Raw genomic sequence first — 25,292 nt, 5'->3', positions numbered from 1 at the left:
GGGTGTAATTACAGTAATGGTCTTGAAGGAACAGATTATTATTGATGGACCTTACGGATGACATAGCGCATGTTCTTGTAGAAATAAATATGACATGAGACTTGTCATGCCTGGTGACTCTGGGGACTTATTTCAAAGCTGTACAGAGAAACTTATTATTTCATCATTAGTAGATATCCTGTAGGAATTAAATGAAAAAAATATGTACAACATTTGGTATGCCAGGCATAGATATCTCTCTAATCTACTGCTAAATTATTCAACTGCACTCAATTATCTATTTATATCCATTATAACATGTAATTATTGATTAATTAAGCTCATTGTTAGTGTGAAGTAGTACCCCAAATGTCAAAAGCTTATCTGAACTATCTAAACCAGCCAGATCTTCAATTCTGGGAGGAAATTTCATCATCCTCTCACATGCTATTTTGGCAATTTTATAAACTGGCCCTGTTCAGAACTAGGGAGGCGCAGAGATTTACAAAAGGAGTGGGGGGGGGGCGAGGGAGAGGGAGAAGAATAATCTTTGGTGAAAGTCAAATGCAATATTAGGGTTATATGGTGTGCCTATTTAGTTCACTGATTTACCTCTAGTCTGAAGGTACCAAATGGGGGGGGGAAGAGATTATCTCTACAGGTCCCTTTACAAATCAAGCCCCTCCCCAAATGAGATGACAAAATGCATACCATGTATAGAACATTGTGCTGATCTTTATGATACCACAATCCCCCTTGCTTGCACACAATCAACAACGAAATAGTTAATGCTAACATTGGAAGTCAACATAATTAGGTTTCAGATTCAGCACACCATTTACATGAATTAAAGCAATTCACAGCTCTCTCTCTCTGAGCTATCATTTATGCTTTCTGCAAACATTACGGCATCAGTTTTTACTCGGTTCCCATTTTCAACTTTCTTTTTAGAACAATAAGGACTAGAGATTTACACTGAGATTTTCAAAGCTGCCCAGTCCCTATTTAAAAAAAAAAAAAAAAAAGTATCAATGAAGCCATTCTCATCCAGTCTTTTGCCTCATTGCTGAGCCCATCAGCAAGGATTCCAACGAGATCTCCAAGTGAACCGGATTCATCATTTAGCAGGAAGTTCCATTAATTTCAAAATATTCTTTTCTGAAATAGAACAGACTCCCAAAAGTTACAGAATTTGCCATTGAATTTCCAAAAATATTTAGTTTCAGGTTGAAAGGTTTCATTTTCATAAAAACGTGAACATGTGTTCGTGATTGACCTTTACAAATATGTTTGATATATAAACATTAAAATTTTGTTTCCACAAAAGATCAACTATTCCGAAAATGTCAAAAAAGGGAAGTTTGACAACTAAATATTTCTTTAAAACAAAACAACCCCTCCCCCATCTAAATCACCACATTTTTCAAACGTTTATAATTTGAACAAAATCCATTTAGTCAAAAAGCTGTTTTGGTGAAAAAATTCCAGCCAACTCTCGTAGTAACTGAGTTACTTGTACTCAGTCTGCCAATAGGGATGATGTTACTTCCTTCCTTCTATAAAGTACATTTGGGTTCTACTGATAAAGTATATGTAAATGTTATATATTATAGGAATTATTTTTTGTGTTGTATATACCTATTCACCAGAAGCTGGACTGATTTGCTCTTTCTTAACCTTATGACTCTGCCCATATAATTTCAGCTATGATTATTAAGAACTGGCAGGGAACAGAGTTGTCTCACAAAAATTAAGAAGCCATTTTATAGTGGTAACAGGATTGATATCCTACCTGCATTCATGCTATAGCAAAGAATGACTTATAACCACTTTTATTGTGTCACACTCAATGAACACCTGCATGCTTGTTCACTCCACATCAATATATTCCAGAGGATAAAAAAGCCACCTTGAACTTTTTGCATTTTCCCTTAACATCCCAGAACTCAAACAAGCCTGACATTATGTATGTTTGGAAAGGCACTCCCAAACTTAACCTTGTGTGTCTTTTTTAATGAGCAGCTTTCTTTACTAGGTTGTTACACTTCACTGGCACAGGTTACCTTGCATATTTGGTGAAAACAAATAATTTCTGACAGCATAAAATGGATTATATCCATCACATTTTATATCTCCATTTGCTTGGTTTTAACACCTTTAAGAAATCCTATTTAATGTGGTAACTTTGGGCATTCCTTACTAAAATGTTCTGAAGATGTACAATGGGGCCAAATTTACAACCAATGAGATGTCATATAAAAGGCTTGATGTAAACAGATATGGCATTTAGATTAAGATTGCGCACCTACAACTTTTGTTTATTAAGTTTCTGAAAGGCTGGAACTTCCAAGTCTCCTCAGGCTAAGCAGCTTCAAAACACATTTTACTCAACATTGGCTCACCAAGGCCTCATGCAGCAAAAACAAAAATTTGCTAAAATGACCTGAAGACCCAAAAAAAAGTGCAGCCACACTCCAGTGCCTTACATCTACTACAGAACTAAGTTTTTTCACCAGCTAATATTAATATTTCAATATTAACCTTTTATAAATCTATAGAGAGGTCTCTTGAGTTTCTGATTGAATCTTATTCCACACTTACATATGTAAACATCTGAGGCTGAACTTTGACATCTTCTACTCCCATTGAATAGTACCTCATTCCATGAGTTATCCCACTCAAGCCAATGGAAACACTCATGGAGCAAGGTGCTATTCTTGTTCGTGTTGAATATCAAAATTTGGCCCTGATGGTCTAATTTGAAGAGCAAGACAAAAGAATGACTCAGTATATGAGAGGGGGTAGAAAGACATTCTGCATCCATCCATCTTGTGGAGCAGGGAGTGTTTTTCATGGAAGTTTGGATTCTGGTTCCTGTGAAGCCAGCCAGCTCTGCAACAGACTGAACTTTGGAGGGGTTATTAGATAGGAAGGGTTACTATTATTAAGTGTAGGGCCTAGCACATGCTTCATGATATTTTGTTTTGTATTGTAATGAGTTCTTTTCACCACATATTTTTAATAGTACCTCAGTTCTTCCTGTTGTTTTATCACAAGTGCTGAGACGATTTAAGGTAAAAACCGGTAAACGGGGATACACTGCTCCTTTGGGGGCCAAGTATCTGGGATTTTTGCGAATGGCAAGTCTCAGGGCTGGATATCACAGGGAAGTGGTTCAAAGGGACTTGGACTAGGAAGCAACTACTGTTAACCTGAAAGTGAAGCATGGGGCAGGCAAGACATAGCCCAGAGGAAACTGCTTGAGTGGCTGAGAGCCTGGTGGTGTTAGGGAGCTAACCACAGGCAAAACTCTTGCTAGAGGCTGGGACACTGAGTGACTCTCAGTCCTGGGTATCCAGAGAATGGTCACAGACACCCCTCTGCATCTGTGGGTAAGTCAACATCTGATTTTCATTCTTCAATATATGTGCGTACGGGTGCACCTTTTGCACATGCAGTTATTTCAACTGGAGAAAGTACTGTGGTAACATCAACCAATGGGGTACTCAGAATATGAACCTTTGCAGAAAATGGTTGGAGTTTGAAGTTTGTGATGAAACCAAGGGTGCTTTGAGCCTTCATATAGCATGACAAGTTTAACAGCATTTCTAAGAGAACCGGGTGGCTGAATAAGTGCTGTAACTTTCTGGAGACAAGTCCATGGCGTTACTTTGGACACTAGAGCTTCTAGTACTTTCCATTTATATAACAATATTGTTCCGGTACATTGTGCTACTTGCCAAAGTGACTTAAAAAGGGCTTCAGGGGAAAAGGGGTGTCCAATTCCATTTGTAAAAGCCTTGCTATTTGACTTATTGTACCAATGGGTTTACCTACAGAATCTCCTCAATGTTATCTCAAACCATTCTGTTGCAGTCTAATGCATCATGACTTGTCAAAATATTGTTGATGGCATTCTGTCTTATGCTGAAGGTCCACTAACTTATTTAAACCATGTCTTTTTGACCCAAAGGCTCATCTGGCAGGAGTTTTAAAGTGTTATTTTGCTTGAAATATGACCGGTTATTCTTTTCTGTGACACAAGGCTTAATAAATCCTTAATTTGTTTGTAGACTCACACTGCTGACAGTCAAAGAATTGGATTATATATAAAGACACAGGAAGATGTTTCTGAAGGTCTTTGTAAAATATAGAAACAGCAACAAAAAAGAAACAAAAAGTTTGTCACCTCCAAGGCTTTCCAGAAAATAAAGATGTTAGAAGCAAACAACTTTTAACAAAGAACTTCACTAAAGTCAACAAATATTGACAAAAATAGAAATTATTTTTAAATACTGGAACTTGAGTCTGAAAACTATTTACGCATTTTCCAACGAAATTGGTACCTGGCTTATGAAATTAGCCTTATATTCCAAGAAACCCTTTAAAGTGAAAACATAGTCTGAGTTATATTTCCAAGCTTGTTACCAGCATAAATATGGTTTGCTATCTTTTCTAATCATGTCCTAGAACTGTGTCTATCATAATTCAGGACTGTGTAGAAGTTTGAAAATACAGTAAAAAGAAGAGGAGCACTTGTGGCACCTTAGAGACTAACATTTATTTGAGCATAAGCTTTCGTGAGCTACAGCTCACTTCATCGGATGCATTTGGTGGAAAATACAGATGGGATATATATATATACACACACACACAGACACAGAACATGAAACAATGGGTTTTATCACTCTCCTTACAGTGTGCATGATCACTTAAGGTGAGCCATCACCAGCAGCAGTGGGGGAAGGAGGAAAACCTTTCATGGTGACAAGCAAGGTAGGCTATTTCCAGCAGTTAACAAGAATATCTGAGGAACAGTGGGGGGGAGAAATAACATGGGAAAATAGTTTTACTTTGTGTAATGACTCATTCATTCCCAGTCTCTATTCAAGCCTAAGTTAATAGTATCCAATTTGCCAATTAATTCCAATTGCAGGTGGGTATTGTAGTTGTAGGAATGCATGATAGAGATCTTGTAGGTGTTTGTCTCTGTCTGAGGGGTTGGAGCAAATGTGGTTATATCGTAGAGCTTGGCTGTAGACAATGGATCGCGTGGTATGATCTGGATGAAAGCTAGAGGCATGTAGGTAGGAATAGCGGTCAGTAGGTTTCCAATATAGGGTGGTGTTTATATGACCATCGCTTATTAGCACCGTAGTGTCCAGGAAGTGGATCTCTTGTGTGGACTGGTCCAGGCTGAGGTTGATGGTGGGATGGAAATTGTTGAAATCATGGTGGAATTCCATCTTTGTGTGGAAGGTTGGTGTCTCAGGCATTGGCACCCTGACAGCAGGATTGTCTGGCTATGTAGACTCCCTCCTCAGGCCCTTCGTTACCAGCACTCCCAGCTATCTTCGAGACACCACTGACTTCCTGAGGAAACTACAGTCCATTGGTGATCTTCCTAAAAACACCATCCTGCCCACTATGGATGTAGAAGCCCTCTACACCAACATTCCACACAAAGATGGACTACAAGCTGTCAGGAACACTATCCCCAATAATGTCACGGTTAACCTGGTGGCTGAACTTTGTCACTTTGTCCTCACCCATAACTATTTCACATTTGGGGACAATGTATACCTTCAAATCAGCGACACTGCGATGGGTACCCGCATGGCCCCACAGTATGCCAACATTTTTATGGCTGACTTAGAACAACGCTTCCTCAGCTCTCGTCCCCTAATGCCCCTACTCTACTTGCGCTACATTGGTGACATCTTCATCATCTGGACCCATGGAAAAGAAGCCCTTGAGGAATTCCACCATGATTTCAACAATTTCCATCCCACCATCAACCTCAGCCTGGACCAGTCCACACAAGAGATCCACTTCCTGGACACTACGGTGCTAATAAGCGATGGTCATATAAACACCACCCTATATCGGAAACCTACTGACCGCTATTCCTACCTACATGCCTCTAGCTTTCATCCAGATCATACCACGCGATCCATTGTCTACAGCCAAGCTCTACGATATAACCACATTTGCTCCAACCCCTCAGACAGAGACAAACACCTACAAGATCTCTATCATGCATTCTTACAACTACAATACTCACCTGCTGAAGTGAAGAAACAGATTGACAGAGCCAGAAGAGTACCCAGAAGTCACCTACTACAGGACAGGCCCAACAAAGAAAACAACAGAACGCCACTAGCCATCACCTTCAGCCCCCAACTAAAACCTCTCCAACGCATCATCAAGGATCTACAACCTATCCTGAAGGACGACCCATCACTCACAGATCTTGGGAGACAGACAGGCCAGTCCTTGCTTACAGACAGCCCCCCAATCTGAAGCAAATACTCACCAGCAACCACACACCACACAACAGAACCACTAACCCAGGAACCTATCCTTGCAACAAAGCCCGTTGCCAACTCTGTCCACATATCTATTCAGGGGATACCATCATAGGGCCTAATCACATCAGCCACACTATCAGAGGCTCGTTCACCTGCGCATCTACCAATGTGATAGATGCCATCATGTGCCAGCAATGCCACTCTGCCATGTACATTGATCAAACTGGACAGTCTCTACGTAAAAGAATAAATGGACACAAATCAGACGTCAAGAATTATAACATTCAAAAACCAGTCGGAGAACACTTCAATCTCTCTGGTCACTCGATTACAGACCTGAGGGTGGCTATCCTTCAACAAAACAACTTCAAAAACAGACTCCAACGAGAGACTGCTGAATTGGAATTAATTTGCAAACTGGATACAATTAACTTAGGCTTGAATAGAGACTGGGAATGGATGAGTCATTACACAAAGTAAAACTATTTCCCCATGGTATTTCTCCCCCCCACTCCACTCCCCACTGTTCCTCAGATGTTCTTGTTAACTGCTGTAATTAGCCTACCTTGCTTGTCACCATGAAAGGTTTTCCTCCCTCACCCCCTGCTGCTGGTGATGGCTCATCTTAAGTGATCATACACACTGTAAGGAGAGTGATAAACCCATTGTTTCATGTTCTCTGTGTGTGTGTGTGCGCACATATATAAATCTCCCCACTGTATTTTCCACCTAATGCATCCGATGAAGTGAGCTGTAGCTCACGAAAGCTTATGCTCAAATAAATTTGTTAGTCTCTAAGGTGCCACAAGTACTCCTTTTCTTTTTGCGAATACAGACTAACACGGCTGCTACTCTGAAACCTGAAAATTCAGTGTGTACACACACTTCTGTAACATGATTTTGCTGACAATAAGCGACATTTGAATTATTTAGGGGTGTATTAATGTATCATTAGTGTTTTAAGCAGTGGATGGCATATCACCACCAGCCAAAAAAATGTTTTAAAAGCAATAGCTTCTCTGGATGTCTAGGGACTTTTAAAATGCTAATTGTCCAAATAATGAAAGTTATGAAAATGTTACATTTTAGCATATTACACAATTGCTATAAATCAATATAATGCTGTATACAATCTTTCTAATTCCTACTGATACAATTTGTCTCTGAGAAAGGAGGTTTTTACATGTGCCACAACAAAAGATACAAACAGAAAGATAAGATGATAGTGTTCAAAGATCTATGTTCACGTCTCCCATGTTTAAAAAGGATGAATTCAAACTGGAGCAGGTACAGAGAAGGGCTACTAGGATGATCCGAGGAATGGAAAACTTGTCTTATGAAAGGAGACTTAAGGAGCTTGGCTTGTTTAGCCTAACTAAAAGCAATCTTGTCTCCCCTCAACCGTCTCTCTATAAATATATCAAAGGGATAAATACAGGAGAGGGAGAGGAATTATTTCAGCTCAGCACCAATGTGGACACAAGAACAAATGGGTATAAACTGGCCACCAGGAAGTTTAGACTTGAAATTAGATGAAGGTTTCTAACCATTAGAGGAGTGAAGTTTTGGGATAGCCTTCCAAAGGAACCAGAGGAGGCAAAAGATCTATCTGGCTTTAAGATTAAACTCGATAAGTTTATGGAGGAGATGGTATGATGGGATAATGGGATTTTGGTAATTAATTGATCTTTAAATATTCAGGGTAAATAGGCCTAATCCCCTGAGATGGGATATTAGATGGGTGGGATCTGAGTTACCCAGGAAAGAATTTTCTGTAGTATCTGGCTGGTGAATCTTGCCCATATTCTCAGAGTTTAGCTGATCGCCATATTTGGGGTGGGGAAGGAATTTTCCTCCAGGGCAGATTGGAAGAGGCCCTGGAGGTTTTTCACCTTCCTCTGTAGCATGGGGCATGGGTCACTTGAGGGAGGATTCTCTGCTCCTTGAAGTCTTTGAACCATGATTTGAGGACTTCAATAGCTCAGACACAGGTGAGGTTTTTTGTAGGAGTGGGTGGGTGAGATTCTGTGGCCTGCGTTGTGCAGGAGGTCAGACTAGATGATCAGAATGGTCCCTTCTGAGCTTAGTATCTATGAATCTACTGCCCTATTTGTGAATTAATATGGTAAAGGCCCCAATTCAAGGCAAAGCACTTGAACATGGTCTCTACTTTAAAGTAGTCTTTACGTAGACTTAGAAAATCAGTCAGTCATGTTTAGCATAAGCATGTTTCTGGGTGCTTTGGAGAATACAAATGGGCTTAAGTATGTGTGTTGTTTTGTTGAATCGACACCTGAAAGTCCATTCTCTTCTAAAAATCAGGCCATCAGTGGTGATGTTCTACCACACTAAGGTAAATAAGATATTGTTCTTGTGCTGTATCAAGTGTATTTCGTCCCATATGAAGGGCTAAGTTCTGTCCTCCGATAGACAGCCTCAGCTTCTAACAATGGATGTTGTATACACAAGTATAGAATCTGCCTCGGCACTTGGTAGTACCTAATGTCCTAGATGCAATTACAAAAGAATATAGGATGAAGACTATAATAAAGGAGGGGTAGAAAATTTTGGAAAAAGGAGATAGCCAAGTGTCAACTGGCCTCTTCCTAGTCTACAGACATTTGCTTCCTTCTTTCCTCTCTCATTTCAGTGTATTTTGTTAAGACCACCTTACTAAAATATTGAAAAACCACTACACTAATCAGTATGCATTCATCTATATTATTCATTAAAAAGTTTAAACTGTAAATGCTGTGAAGTAGAATTGCATGTAAATGAAAATCATATGACCAGTGGGTGTTTAATGCATTTCACTGCTTACTAGAGTTATTCTTGGCTGGTGACTAGTGAAGAATTAAGTCTTGCTGTGACAGGAAATGGTAAGGTAAAAATTACTTTCCATGGTACCTCAGCTATTCAAGTTACATTATGTTGGAGCCTTCCTGTAGTTACATAAAGGTTCAGCAAATGGCTTCACATGTCGGTAGAAACTCTGCAGGCTCTCAAGAACTAACCCTGATTTAGGGTCAATGTATTCTCTTCTCTGTTCCTGTGAAACACTGTTTAGACACCTCCCCTATTTCGTACCCCTCCATAGCAAAGAAGCTATGGAGCCATCAACTCCTTCCTGACACACATAATTGTAAGATAAGGTCCAAGAGCTTCTACTGAGAATCCTTAATGAGCTTACATGCAGTATTCTAAATAGGAGAAAATGGGTTAAATTGGCATTAAGCCAGGTGCCGGTACAGATTCTAAATACAGATGTACACTGCAACTGAGAAGTGTAAATCCCAGCACAGGCAGATGTACTTGAGCTAGCATGCTAAAAATAGTGTGCCCATAGCAGCACAGTTGAGCTGCCCGAGCAGGAATTCAGGGGCTGGATGGAATTGTATTTGGGGGCCTAATCCAAGCAGCCACCCATACTCCTGCTCCGGCAACTACAACTCTCAGATGCAGTATATGGTCTGGAGTCAGGAGAAAGCCTTTCAGCATATAGTCGAGTCCCTCTCATGTGCTGGTGCCCTTATCCAATTATAGAAAGAGCCAAATAAATAAATGGTCCTGTGACAGATTCTGCAGACATTTTGTGGCTAGTCACAAAGTCAATGGGACTTAAGCACATGCTCTAAAGTTGAGCATATGCTTGTTCGTGCTCCTGAATAGATGTCTTCATGGGAAAAAGCCTTAAAATATTTAACAAATTTTAAATTACTAAGAGTCACATTTGCGCTCTACTGAATGGGCAAGAAGCCCTGATAGCATGAATACATGTATTTTTAGATACAGCGTTCTGTAAATGTTGGTATCCACCTACAGGCATCGGCTTAGTGATTCAAGGGTGTATGAAGTAGTTCAATTAGTTGCCAAAAATGGATGCAACTGGTACAATTTGTATCACACTGTAAACTCCTGGAGGAGATTACGGAGATTGGCTTACATTACCTATTTAGAAGGAAGTGGATTGATAATTTGCTTCAAATGTGTCCCTGGTCCAGACTGAGCCTCAAGTAAACTATGCACAAATCATACTTGTCACTTATGGCATATAGTACCTACCATAACTCCCTCTATGTTCCATTCAGGAGCCTTAACCAACTATGTTATTGGTCAGTCTTCCACAATGCTATTTTCTACTACAAAACCAAAATTTCAAAATGATTTTATTTCTTTGAGGAAAACAGGTTTTAAATGGTGTCGTAATCACAAAGGCTAAAGTCATACTGATACTAGCAGTAGAATTACAGTGGACTTTTATAGTAGACATTTCTTTAAAAAAAATGAATGATGCATCCGATGAAGTGAGCTGTAGCTCACGAAAGCTTATGCTCTAATAAATTTGTTAGTCTCTAAGGTGCCACAAGTACTCCTTTTCTTTTTGTCATCACCTAGTGGTCATCACTCCGGGTGACTGTCGCCTGATCACCCTCAGCCACCTGTGAAATCAAAATCAGCACCTGTGTCTGCAGCCTGCCAGCATAAACGTGTTGTGTGAGTATAATTGCGTAAGTAAGGGATGCCAATAAATCAACCCTCAGTGCTGCTCCAGTTCGACCTTTGTTTGTGGTTATTTCTGGGCTGATTGTCAGGATAGGCAACAACATTATGCCTATATGACATGGTGTAAGTAATCCAAGACAGAATTTAGCTCATAGTTCCTGAAGTATTACTGCAAATCTCAGACATCACCAGCAATTGCAAATATTTCCATTAGCATCTGCCTTTGGAATAGGGCGGTCTTTGTTTTGTTTTTCCAATTCAAATACTTTTTTCCTCTCAAGCTCTATTACGTTTTAAAATTCTGCACAGAAAGTGGATTTTTTTCTTCAACATTAACCCATCCTTTTGCAGTAAAATACTGTTTTTGGTAATAGAAGCAAGCAAACCTGGAATGAAATTAAAGGGCCATGAAAAAATGCAATCTCAAAGGTTTGAACTCAGACTGAACATGCACCAGATAATAAACAGCACTAGCAAAGCTGAGAAGTTTTAACACGCAATGCAACTGACAGAAAAGTTAGCAATCCATGAAATTTGTTGATATAATCAGAGAAACAAACAATCTTATCACATTCCATCTAGTCCCAAAATGCCAGAGCAGATGGATACATCATGTCATAATTTCTTACCATAAAACTTCCTAGAATGAAAACCTGTATGTGACCTTCGCATATATTGCTGCTCTACAAACCTCTGCTACTCTACATCCGAAATGCATTTAGTTATGACTCAATACCTTATTTATTTCACTGACCACAAGCAGCTTTCAAAAAAACATTATGAAGGCTTGAGTTGGTGTCTGTATTTGTATTCCTGTGACTAACCTGGACAATTTTTAATTTTCAAAATCCATATGTATAGGGTTTTAATATCACTAATGTTTCTCAAATAGGATTTCAAACATCTTAAATCAAACCTGCTAGCAATGCATCAGTTTGTTATACAGCCTACAGAAGGAATAGCCTATACACTCCTATACAATAGCCTATTGCCACTCTGTGGCAAGATAGCCGATTTGAGTTTGGGGGGATCCTATGCTTTTCTTGGCGGGGAGCTAAGATGCCACCTTTTGCCCCTGCTCTTGCATGCCAAGGGGCCCACTACTAGCCCAGGAAGGTGGTGGAGGAGGGAAGCAGGGGAGGGGTCTGGATTTGCTCCTCGCTTTGAGTCCCAGCCCCTCTCAACCCCTGTGGGTTTCTTACCCTCATCCCCCTTAATGGGGTTATCCTCCATCCTTAGATGCTGGGGAGAAGGGAGTCTCTCGGTCCTGCTGAGGCAGGGTCTCCCTTACTTCAGTTCTTAGGTCTTGCAAATCTCTTAACACCCCTGCAAGCTCCAGACCTTTCTCCTTCCTCCTCCTCCATCTGCCTGATGCAGGAGGGTTTATTAGGTTCCTAACAGGGCCTTAATTGACTGCAGGTGCTCCAATTAACCTGCAGCCACCTTCCCTAGTCTACAGGGAATCACGCCTCAATTAGCTTTGAGCTTATATATCTAACACTGTCCCACTGCTCCCTGGCCCTCCTGTATCACAACTCCTACCCAATTTTACAAAAGAAGTCTAAATAAAAGAATACAATCTTGTTTAAAAAAACTTGCTATTTACCACTATGTACAGGTTATTTTTAGCAAGTCACTGTGATACAAAATGTTATGTTGCTTAAGTAAAATGTGTAGGTAGCACATTATTATATCATATGAAAATATAACTTCAATTTAAATCCATCCAAACCTACCAGATATATTCAAGTCTACTACTTTGACATTCACTGTGGGCCTGATTTTGCTACTCTTATTCAGTGGGTCTAGTTATGGGGCAATGTGCTACCTGAATGTGTCTAATGTGTGTACAAGTGAAGCATCGAGACCTACGGACATGGCTCAAATGCAAGGACGATAATAGGAGCATCTCCACAATCATCAGCAGGCTTCTCACCCTTAGATGGTATTAAACTTGGAGAGTATGAGAGAGAGTGAAAAAAGATAAGAATTAGAGGACATAAGAAAAAGGTGAATTTAATCTGGCTGGTTCCTCACAGTATTCACTGTCTGTCTATGATGCTTAGTTACAAGTCAGGATCTGGAAGAAATGTTCAGGTTAATAAAAACTGGGAAAACTCTGTACACTCAAATTTACATTTGAGCTGGAACTTCTGGAAGGAGTGTTGGATTTTTTTTAATGGCATTACAGATTCAAAGTGCTAGAGTTGGAACTCTGAGTGGTTTGGACTTCACAGGTTTTTGAAGTGGGACCTGCTGAGCCCAGCAGTTTAGACATCCAACCAGCTGTTAATGACATCTCAATGAACCCAAATGCCTGCAGAACCTGTGCAGTGACTGATACGGGGGGAATGGCTGTATGGACACTGCAGGAAGTGTGCTGCCAGGGGAAATGGGACAAGCACGACGACTCAGCAGCTAGAGACCAACGAAAAATGTGAATGCCTTCCTGTGAAATAACATGAGGTCTGGGGAACATTTTCATCGCAAAACGGGACAACACACCAAACACACAGAATTTTCTTTGAACATTTTTCCTGTGAAAATGTTTATTTTGAGAGAACCAACATGAAATTTTTCGTTTTCCTGGATGCCTGCCAGGAAAGCTCTTCTCATTTTTACTTGTCAAATTGCCAAAAGCCTTTCAAGCCCGGCTGCCCGAGAGTGAGCTATTTGGGCATCCCAAGCGATTTCTGATGAAGAATGCCAACTTCCCCCATTCTTTCTGCAGGTGGGGAAGCTTGTAGGCAATAATTCCTGAATCTCCTCTGGAATCACAAGGAGGAGTCTCCAGAAGTGGAAATGACAGAATTTTCCCTAAATGGGAATAAACTTAAGTTCCACAAATATGATTCAAGGAAAATGTATAAAAAACAAAGGAGATAAAGTAACTATGAGTGATGAGCCTAATCAGTAAGAAGCCAGGTATGGAGGAAGATACTGAATACCAATAGCATCATCAACAGAACAGTGAAATTGCCATTGTCTCTCTATCGATGACACCCAAGCTAAGAACAAAGATAAGTGTGCACAGTCTTGTACATTGCACACTTGAGTGAATGACACTGTTGTAATCAAGAAGAAAGAAGGGGAAAGGTAACTCGAGGAGGGAAAAATCTGGGAGCTTTTTGAAGGATTAGAGCCCTAGAATAGAAAAAAAAAACAGGGAAAGAACATTCTAAGCAAGCAAAAAATAGGAAATTAAAAGCACAGCAGAGATGGATTCCTGAAAGGCAAGAACATGAATTCATTCACTTGTTCTTTGAGCAAGTGACCAATTGAGGGAAAAAATCCATTTTTAAAAATTTTAGAACCTTGTTGGTTTTCAGAAAAAAATCACTCTTTAGCGTACTTTAGAACTCAACTCCTTTTAAAATCCTACCCCACCCCAGTGCAAATACAATGAAGAAATATCACCATGAATCAAAGTCTCACAGGAAGAGAATTTATTTATACCAACAGCAATCTGGTGTCTTAATTCATTGTGTTTGACAATGCTTAAAATGTGAGATTTCCATCATGAGAGGATTGGAGATTTATATTCTCTTGCCTTGTTGCTACAGAGAATAGGTGTGGTGCTTTCCCTTATAGCACCACAGCATATCCATTATTCTTTCTGGCCTCCTCATGAACACAACATACTTCAGCAACCATAACCAAGGAAAGATGATAACCTTAGTTTACTACTGTCTGTAAAATAGAAATTCTGTGAAGCCTGTATAAAATAGGCAAAGGATAACAATGTACCAGTGTTGTGTTTCTCAGAACCATATATCCAGAAGAAACATTATTATGACACACTTACAGATGTTTAGTTAGACTGCAGTTTGAATAAGCATTCCTATCTTGATAATTTTATATATGGCATTTCAATCTTACTGTGGGACTGCACTGAGATGATCCATTATAGCTGTTGTGTCTCTCCATTAGAATTTACATCAAAGGGAGAACCTTTCCTTCATTTTAATAAAATCAATGTCATTTCATATTTCAGTGATCTATAATAAATGTGTATTGTACCTGAGGGCACCTCCATTGGTAGAAGGCAACTCACTCAAAGTTCAGCTGGGATAAAACCACTAGCTTTGCAGTGCAATGATATCAGAACGGTTAATAAGACACTCTAAGAAACAAATCTAAGGAGTGTCAGGGCACCATAATAATATAAAAGAGCATATTCAAAGGACGACTATTTGGTAGAGTACAAATGTAGAGTCTGAAATAAATAAGCTTTGTCTAATAAAGCGACATATAAAACGTCTGAGGGCTGACGTCCACATCAGTTATGAGTTCGCAGACTACACACAACCATTAACCAACCCCCCTCCCTCCTTCCCTTCAGTTACTGCACCCCAAGAAACAAAATATGGGCAGTTTAAGTCCAACAATTATAGATAACTTAGGCTCTGTTAGCAGAATGGACCTTTCTGTTTGGCTGCTTTCGATCACAGGTTTACAGAAAATAGGTTTCTTATTAGCAAATGTTTTCTTGAGCATCATCTCAGTGTTATAGACATTATCCCACCCACATGATTACTTAAAGATTATTTCATTTCAGTTCACATCTACTCCACTCAGATTTCAAATTTAAAAACAGAGACATCTTCCAAGAGTGAAAAACACAATTGCTGTATGAAAGTGAGCAATTCAGCATCAAACTATAAGTAATTAACTGTTTATTTTGACACACACAACTTTTAGGCATTCATGCTTTCTTTTTTCTTTATGTAAGAGTTTATTAAGCTCTTAAACAGTCACAGAGCTTAAAAAAATATTTTCATGAAATCTGTCATCCTGATTTTATGGTTGATGGTGTTTATTGTCAGATATAAGTACGCATCATCAACTAGTTGTATCCATCCTGAACCTATGACAGCACCATTCACATGCTGACAATGCAAATACAACACTGACCTGAAAAAAGCTGTCTCCCTCACATTAAGCTGAAATTTGAATGCACCTATCTTCAGTTTTTTCTCAGATCTTAATCCACACTATTTTCAAAATCTAATAGCTCAGCCCTGTTCAAAGCATTACCTCCTTATACTGCTACCCACATGGGTTCTGACCACTCCCCGCAAAATGTAGTAAAATGCTCAATTGCTGAATTTTAGTGAGGTTGCCAGTGAAAAACATCAGGTAGTACCAGTAATCTTTTACTGACACAATCTTGAATTTACCCATTGAAGTCAATGGGAATTTTGCCACTAATTTTAACAGAAGCAGTGCCAATAGTGGATTAATTGTTGGCAAATTAACTACTGTACATGGCAAATTCCACATACTTCCTGTGTTACTATATAATAATAAAAAGAATATAGAATAATATACATTCATTTCTGTCTTCCAAACAAAAAATATTATCTTATAAATTACATTTATACTTGTACTGATAAATTGTATTTTTCCTGGCATATGGAGTAATGTAAATATAATATGCAGTAAGGGTACATTTACTAAATAAACTCTTTTTTGAATTATATAATTAACAGTCTTTCTACAATAAACATATGCTCTGCATTTCAACTCTGCATGAGTTATTTCTTATGTCAGAGCAAGAAACAAGATAAATGCTCATGAAATTTAAGTTGACAGTTAGAAGTTCTTCACATAGCTGCCTTATCAGCCAACATTTTCAGTCACACCAATGATTTATTAATCCTGTTCCAAAAGACTTGAAAATATTGAATTAAGGTACCAACTATCTGTGTCATCTTAGCCTAATAGCAACACACTCATCTTTTATTTAAGCATATGAGACCCACAGAGAATGGCTATATTTGAGACAGGTTACTTTCTTGACTTGAAGGTTATCTCTAAATCCTTGTATAAAATAGGTAACTGTAGTCTGTAAAGCCTCAAGGGGTTGACCTCAAAACAAACTTATGTTTTTGTTTCTGAGTAGGTAAAAGTAGTTGAGTGAAATAAAACCAACGGGCAGTATTAAGAGGTCATGGAAAAAGGCGCTTCTGTTTGGCTGTACATTAAAATCATCTAGCACCATTCAAGAGGAGATATGCAAGACAGACTATGCCAAACTCCTCTCTACCTTCTCTCTAAGAAACTTTGCTAACAAACATGGACTCAAACCAAGATTTGCTGCTTCATATCACAGTAAGTTTTTCATATTCCATATTCAGTTATTTTCCAGAACAAAGCATATCAGTATTATTCCTATTCAAAGTGAATTTCCATGCAATGCTATTGTAAAGCGTCCTTCCTTTTTTTTTTTTTTTAAAGCACCCAACAACACAGAAATACCAGCATCCCACAAGTTCTGCAGAAAGGCAGGATGAGGACACATTTATAATTGACTATTAAGGCACTTTGTATACAGGCTTTTATATCCACATAGAAACAATACGAGAAAATCTTAAATCCTACCTTCTTGAACTGCCTGAAATGGGTTGTTGCCATCCACAAATGTCACAGAACATGTGATTTTCTCTGTCTGTAAGATTTCATCATTCTGGTTGAGGTCAGCAACTGCCATACGAAACACCTCCTCATCCTTTTTGGCAGATTCATCAAAAATTGCCCCTGGAAAAAAGAAACAAACATTCTTCTTTCATGCTGACTTGACAAGTTTTACAATTTAAAGGCATCCCTTCACCCAGCACAATAGTGCAGCCACCTGTAAGATAAATAAATATAGTTACAGGATTCTAACTTAACTGTTTAACAATGCACAGCAACTATACAAAGTTTAGGACAGAAAATAAAGATAATCATTGGAGCTAACTAGAGAAACTGGGGGAATTTAAGGAGGCACAATATAAATTACCCACACTGGAATTTGGCAAGGAAAATGAGACACTCTGGAATATATTTAATGGATTATAACTGGCCAAGACACCAGTTTTACACCTCATCCAAATGACAATTAAGGAACTTAAAGGTAATGTGATCAAGGTTGGATACTGAGAATAAGCCTAGAATTGTACCAGCACTTCTGTGACATGGTGTGAAAATCCTTCGGAAAATGGGTTAGCCAGGACAATCAGCATAAGGAAACATCCTCGGTATAAATCAAAGCTCCACTTTCTATCAGATTTGCAAAACAGTTACACCCACTGAGGATCCAATCCTTAAAGTTAACATATTAATTACATTTTAATCAAGTGATTGAAAATAATGTACACCTTTAAAAATCTGACAGGACTGCAGAGTTTTATCTTTCCCCTGAAAAATTCAAGCCAAGCATCAAAAATACAGAAATTCACATTAAACACATTAAATTCAGGATGTCTTGGCAGGATACAGGCTCTTTGGTTCAGTTTTAATTCTGCAAACAATTTTTCAGTGATATTGAACTAACTAAGCCTCCTCTTCAAGAGTAATCAAAGGGTTTATCCTTTAATACTGTGTGCTGTATTTCTGGCATCATGACTGCAATTTTGAATGTTGTCCATCTATTGCATGTTTTTTTCTATGTATGTGCAGTAGACCACACATGGTTCAAATCAAAATGGTTGATTCCATTATACGTTTAGAGGCTTCAGAGTTGTGAGATCAAGCAGACTTTGCAATGCTAAAATGCATGTTTTCCATCAACAAATCTAACATATAAAGGGGATCCTTGAAACCTAATCTGAAAAGACCTTAGTCCTTAAAAGAGCTCTTGAATTGCCACATTTTTCTTTCTGCTAATGCCTCCAACAATACAGCCAATCAGTGTCATCTGAGTTTTGTGATACATACAGTCAAAGATGATAGGAACTTTAGTTAAGATTGGCTTAAGCTGAATTTCAATCAGCACAGAAGAGGTGATAAAAGTTCCACATCCTGACATAGCATCTACTTCACTCTCAGTTCCACCCATACACACCCATTTTAATTAATTATTAATTATTATTATTATTATTATTATTACTATGTCATTATTTTCAACTTTATTTCACAATTTGGATGAGGGCAGGAGAAATTCAACTCCGCCTTTCAAAAAAAAAAATTAGCACATTAATAATGAACTGTAGCTAAATAGAAAATTCTTCCCATTTAGCCATCTCATTTTTGCTTACGAGGCGCAATGTGTCACTTTAAAATAATTTATTCTGACCAAACTGAATGTGCAGCTTCAAGGTTGTTTGTCCTGCTGGGAAAGACATGTAACAATGTGATCCAAATAGTATCAGTTAACTGCTGTTTCAAGAATGACAGATCTCAATTGCCTGTACTAAAATCAACCTGGAAATAATAATAAAAATGGGAGGGAAATATCCATTTTCCTAATCCACGGTGAAACATAAGGGGCAATTTCATACAAACCCTGATTTCGTCCTATTGAAGTCAATAGCCAACCTCCTGTTGACTAAAATGGGAGCAAGACCAAGCAGCCCACTACTTAACAGCTGACTTGAGCAATTCCATCTTCTTATAAATCAATCTAGGACAAATATTTTGGACTTGTGTATCCAAAAATAGACTCCCCAAACCGTATTTTATTTTAACAGGAGCTTTAAGTGCTCAGCACCTTGCAAATCAGATAGCTAAATATGTATTTAAGAGTCTAACCTTACAGGTTTGAAAATTTCACCTTATTATGTTACATATATATCCATACAGAAGGAGCAGAAAGAACTTTGGCTAAGCATTTACTCTCGCACTAGGTAAGTGTTTTTTCCCCCCTTTTCTAAACCAAACATCTGATGTTCTAATGAATACAGCTTAGCCTGACTGCTCCTTGTCCTCACTGGCATTAGTTTGTTCCAGTGTTTGAACTCAATTACATTGTATTTTCTCAACTACCGATATTACATTTAATCTTAAAGGAGAAACCTAATGCAACTGCTAGATCAAGTGGTCTTATTGTTAACACATAGAACTAAGTCAGAAACTAATTCCCGGCTTTACTACAGACTTCCTGCATGACCATGGGCAAGCCTCACTTTCCCCATCTGTGAAATGAGACTAAGATGCTGTTCTACTGTGAGGCTTAAACCATTGATATTTGTGAAGCACATCAGGTTCCTCAGACATTGTGTGCTATAAAATATGAAGTATTATTACTAGCATGAAGCACAAACAGTCCCACGTGGCTAGGCAAGTGACATAAAATCCATTCATGATTATAACAGTAAATGCTATTCTGTCATCATGAACAGATCATAAACGAACACCATGAAGCAAAATTTATAGTGGAACTGTAGTCAGCCAGAGAAGCTAGGACTCAGCACCTCTGAAAGTCAGGCCACTTGATTTCAGAACCTATTCATAGATTTAGGAGCATGATTTTGGGCACTCGAGTTTGAGTAATTGAGCAGAGCATTGCTTGTAAAGCAATACAGATGCACTGTCACTATAGACATGAAACATTTGTCTTTCATTATTCTATTATCCCACTGTCACTTTGAGTCCCAGCCTGGGGATCCAAGACCATAATGAGTACTGAGGTGAGTTTTCATCTCCTTGGCTCTCTGTGTGGGGCCGAACAATGACCCCCTTGACTCTAAGTAATAATAAATGACAGGCCTGATCTACATGACATAAGGCCTGATCTACATGATTGATGTTTCAGTTAGAAGACATAATTAAGTTTTCAATTCTGTAACTCAAGAGACAATATCAGTTTGTGTGTGGTTTTGTTATTTTCTTTTTCAGATACCTAACTTTTAAAAATAATCTATGTTGGTAGAGCACTGCTAATACTGGGCCAGATAATTTGGCCCAACTCTCTACTTCCTCTCTTCTGCTCCTGCAGCATAAAGGGAGTGGAAATCCTCCAGACCGATTCCCCTGGTATGGGGGAGTCTCCAGCAGATTTGGAGCTAACATGACTACATTCATGAGACCCCACAGGTTTAAGACGGGGAGTGTCTGGAGCACTGTGCACTTCACCAATCTCCAGCAGGAATATGGTTGCTTGAGGACTTTAACTGGCTCACATGTTACAGCTGAGGCCCTCTAACTTCAAACAAATCCACAGCAGAGAGTCCACATAATGAGGCAGCTGCAACTGGCTTCCTCGTGGCCTTCCCCCATTCCTGTACCACATGAATCTCAGTGTCTGAGACAAGTTTTCCTAAATGATTTCAATATGGGTTTTGTTAATTTGTTTCAATGTAAGGGATTTTCCTGCCCTCACCTGTGATGTTAAGAATGGACCAGAGAGAACACCAGCCCCAAATCCGTAGTGCATGAGAAAGAGAAAGTGACTATCAGCAAAATGGTAAAACTGCTCCCCCGCCCCCATACACACACAGAGTGCTGTCAAAATGTATGAGGTATACACATTGGGAAGACAAAAAGAGAACGTAATCTCTCAACAAGCTGGATTTCTCTCGCTTAAATAAAATCTTCTGTATTTTGTCAGTACAGCATAAGAAAGTCAACTAACATCAAGCTCTTTCATTTGATGCAGTCAGACATATAGGTCAAATTAAAACAAATATACTGAGAAAATGTATTTACCCATTATACACATACATATATACTCAATGTCCAGTTCTGATTTAAACTCGCACTGAGACCAGAAATAATTCCACTGAAACTACTAAAATTATGCTGATGTATAACTGTGCAAGTAAGAGTCATATCAAGCCCACAGTCTTTCCATTGTTCAACTGGTTTTTGTGGAAGTTTGTTTTTAATATGGAAGGGTTGATTTTTTGGGGCGGGGGGAGGGGAAGAAACACAGCTCTTTGGCTTGCTTCTGTGTTTAAATTAAACATGACCAAGCCCAAAGACTATCCATTACATACACACACACACACATCCACAGATTATAAACCCGTTAACAAAATACTCTGAAAAGAAAAGCTTGCTAGTATCTCAAATAAAAAAAAACATGTTCTCAGTCACTAGTAACATCCAATTTTAATTTTACTGGCTAAAGAGAAAATAGCAAAATGAGTAAATACACAGTCTGTGCCTAATCAGATTACAGTAGGCTTTTATAATTTAAAAAGCATTATTTTCCCAGTGAAGCCATCCTCTTCTGTGAAGAATCTTGGCAGCTTTATCCAGCAATCTGCTGGACTTTCACAAATGAATTGTGTGTTACTCATGTTTAGGCAATTAGAATAGTACCCCCTTTTTTATGGGCCTATTCACTTAATTAAATGAAAGATTAAGAAGCTGCAGAATGGAATGGTTTTCCACGTTTCCACATCTAGGGCCTGAATCAGCGAGGCACTTACTATAAGCCTAACTATGAGCATGTGAAGTCTCACTAAAGTCAAAACTTAAAATAAGGCACATGATTAAAAGCTTTGCTGAATGATAGACTTAGTGTGTTGCCACCTGATCTGAGCATAACACAAATTATTTCTGCTCAATGTCCAAGGCTTATCATAAAACACAGGGTAAAATTCTGCTCTCATTTCACCTAGGTAACCCACTGATGTGAGGGCAGCAAATTATGACCCAGAGATGGTAAGACATTTAAGTGACCTATTAAATCAGGTCACCTAATCAATCTTTGCTGGTAAGAATATTGTTCCCTACCATGAGTCTTCCTGTGCTTTTGTCCAGTCTAATTTTAAATGTTTCAAGTACGGAAGCCAAGAGAGAATTTACAGGCTTTCCAATATGTCAAAATGCTACTGGCAGCATCTAAAATAAAACAAAGTAAAAAGAATGCAGTAGAAGAGCAAGCAAAGTCTCTGCATTTTGCTGAGTGAAGCAAGGTGGAGTAAAATAATCTTATAGCCCTGCCCGTTTCCGAAGTCTGTTTGTCATAAATGATTTCACGAGAAGAGGGTGTTCCACTCTATTACATTTTCTTCTAGAGTCTGCTATCCTGCCTGAGCAGTAAAGTGGCTTGATAGGTTGACAAAGAAAATAAAGACTCAGCTTATGTTGTAAACTTTCCTGAATGGATTTACATACCATAGGAGCTGATGCTGCAGGTACTGTATGTCAAACTCATTAATAATGCAATAAAGGATTAAATTCCTCATGCACAGAAACATGTGCTTCAACATAGGAGGATGACACTTTCATATAAAAGTGAAGGTCTTTGGCTTGTCTTTTGAGAAACCTTAGCTTTTATTAAGTTTAGAGATTGTGTAAAGTCAATTCATTGGTCACAATGGGCAATAAAGATCTGTAGAGCTCTTCAGTATTTATAAATTATGGTATCCTCTACCCTTATCATTTGCAATGGTGTTAGCCATATGTGGGGTTTTCCCTTAAATTCTATTGCTGCACTTTGTATACATGTTAGCATCAATGGGAATTATGCTCACATTTGGAAAGGTGAATAGCCTCTCAAGGTTTCATAGATGAGATAAAAGTCTGACCTTTCCCTTTATGTAAATGAGCATGCACACCAACACAGACATGAACACTTTCCAAGTACAGCTAATTAATTACCAGATCATGCAGACAGGCACTTCTGGTCAAATGCTAACTGCTCTTCAGTTTTGAGCCACCACCTTTTTCTAATTTGTTTTTAACACAATGAAAGAATCCAATGTCACATTCTTCAGTTCGGGTTCACTAACCTCCTTGTAAAAAAGGCCAGAATTGTATAGTTTACTTTTGGATGAAGGGCTTGGATGGGGAAGAAGAAAGAGAAATGGAGTCCTACTTGAGTTGTATTTGCTAAGGCCACGTCTACTCTACCTGCCGGATCGGCGGGTAGTGATCGATCTATTGGGGATCGATTTATTGCATCTAGTGTAGACGCTAGATAAATCGATTCCCGATCGCTCTGCCGTAGATTCTGGAACTCCACCACGAAAAGAGGCAGAAGTGGAGTAGACAGGGGAGCGGCGACAATCGATCCCGTGCCGTGAGGACGCGAAGTAAGTGATTCTAAGTCGATCTAAGATACGCAACTTCAGCTACGAGAATAGCGTAGCTGAAGTCAATGTATCTTAGATCGATCCCCCACCCCTAGTGTAGGCCAGGCCTTAGATAGGATTTACTGCAGAATTAATAGTATATTAAAAACAAACATGTAATCTAAACATTTTACAGGGCACTTTCTTTTAACATTAATTAAATGTACAAAAAAGGTACTTCTGGGCAAAGCCTCATAAATACAGGAAAGGTCTGATTCTCCATTGCCCTGAACCTGTGCAGTCATTTACAAGAAAGCAAAACTGTGTAATATGCTACTAAATTGAAACAGTAGCAATCTACATATTTGCTGCATTTACTTTGCCCTGGCTTAATTGATTACACAAGGTGTACAGCAAGAGAAAACATGGCAATGCAATTCACAAAAGATAGCCATAATTATCATTAGTGTTATCTGAAGATGCTTTGGCACAATTTTAATTATACATAAACAATACAGTGTATATATAGGTTGTATTCCTTTCACAGCATAATCAAGATAGTGTATATATTGTTTCATACATTTATTACTCACCGAGTTATATTTTACTGTTTCAATGGTGATTAACAGGAGTGGTCATAGCATTATATATGTTATGTAATAAATTACCGGATAAGTGTTAGTAGCCCTTCATTTTTCTATTATGTCCCTAACTATCAAATTTGGACTTAGCTGTTTAATATGGTAATAATGTCTACCAAACCACCCATTTCAATGTCCCATATAGAAAGGTACTGTAATGACAATAAGCCTATTGAATGTTATTAATGTTCCTGAAAAGGAACATATTAAAAACTAGCCTTACATGCATTAATAACCTGCTTATAAGCTGTTTTGTAACCAGGGCTCATCCATGATAGTATTCATCACCTTTTATTATCACCTGCTTTGAATGCTAGAACATCTCATGGGACAAACATAGAATGGTAGACTCATAGAAATGTATGGCTGGAAGGGACCTCGAGAAGTCATCAAGTCCAGCGCCCTTCACTGAGGCAGGACCAAGTAAACTTAGACCCATCCCTTACAGGTGCTTCTCTTTCCTATTCTTAAAAAAAAAAAAAACAACAAACACCCTTCAATGAGAAGGATTCCACAACCTCCCTTAATGAATTAAATTAAATATTGATAAATAAATCAATTTTTAATTATTAAGGTTAATTGCTCTTATAACTAAAATGGTAACCTAAAATCTCCCTTTCTGCAGATTAAGCCCATTACTTCTTGTCCTACCTTCAATGGATATGGAGAACAAATTGATCCCTGTCCTCTTTATAAAGAGCACTTAACATATTTGAATATTGTTATCAAGTCCCCACCCTGCCCTTAGTCTTCTTTTTTCAAGAATAAAGATGCCCAGGGATGCCCTGTAATCTGTCTTTACAATTTGTTTTTAAATGACTCTGCAGCTCTCCAGTAATTTAAAGCACTTGAAAAATGATAATGCTGTCACCTGAAGAGTACATTTCTCCACTGTACTTTTCCCAGAGTCTCAGTGCAAGTAAGTGAAATGCAGTCAGGTTTAGCTCAAGAGCAGTTTCCTGGACATAATGTATAGTAGGTCTGTAATATAAAACTAATAATTTCAAAAACTGTAGTATAGAATCTCAGTGAGCGAGAAACAACAGCTGTTCCTTTAGTTGGCTTAGTTTTATGATTCCTACACCTTTTAAAAGGCAAATTACTAAGGTAAGAACTAGACAGTAGTTGAA

General features: G+C 38.5%; 1 protein-coding gene across 1 annotated transcript in view; it reads right to left on the bottom strand.

Annotated features, from left to right (window-relative positions):
• Positions 1-25,292, bottom strand: part of GRID2 (glutamate ionotropic receptor delta type subunit 2) — a 1,041,562-nt gene that overhangs the window by 829,063 nt on the left and 187,207 nt on the right. The window contains 1 exon segment of the mRNA XM_038399416.2: positions 17,178-17,333. Coding sequence (XP_038255344.1) covers positions 17,178-17,333 — 156 coding nt within the window.

The sequence above is a fragment of the Dermochelys coriacea genome, chromosome 4, assembly GCF_009764565.3.
Source record: "Dermochelys coriacea isolate rDerCor1 chromosome 4, rDerCor1.pri.v4, whole genome shotgun sequence".
NCBI classification, from domain to species: Eukaryota; Metazoa; Chordata; order Testudines; family Dermochelyidae; genus Dermochelys; species Dermochelys coriacea.
Note: the sequence above shows the minus strand (reverse complement) of the source record. Positions and strands in the feature narration are given on the sequence as shown.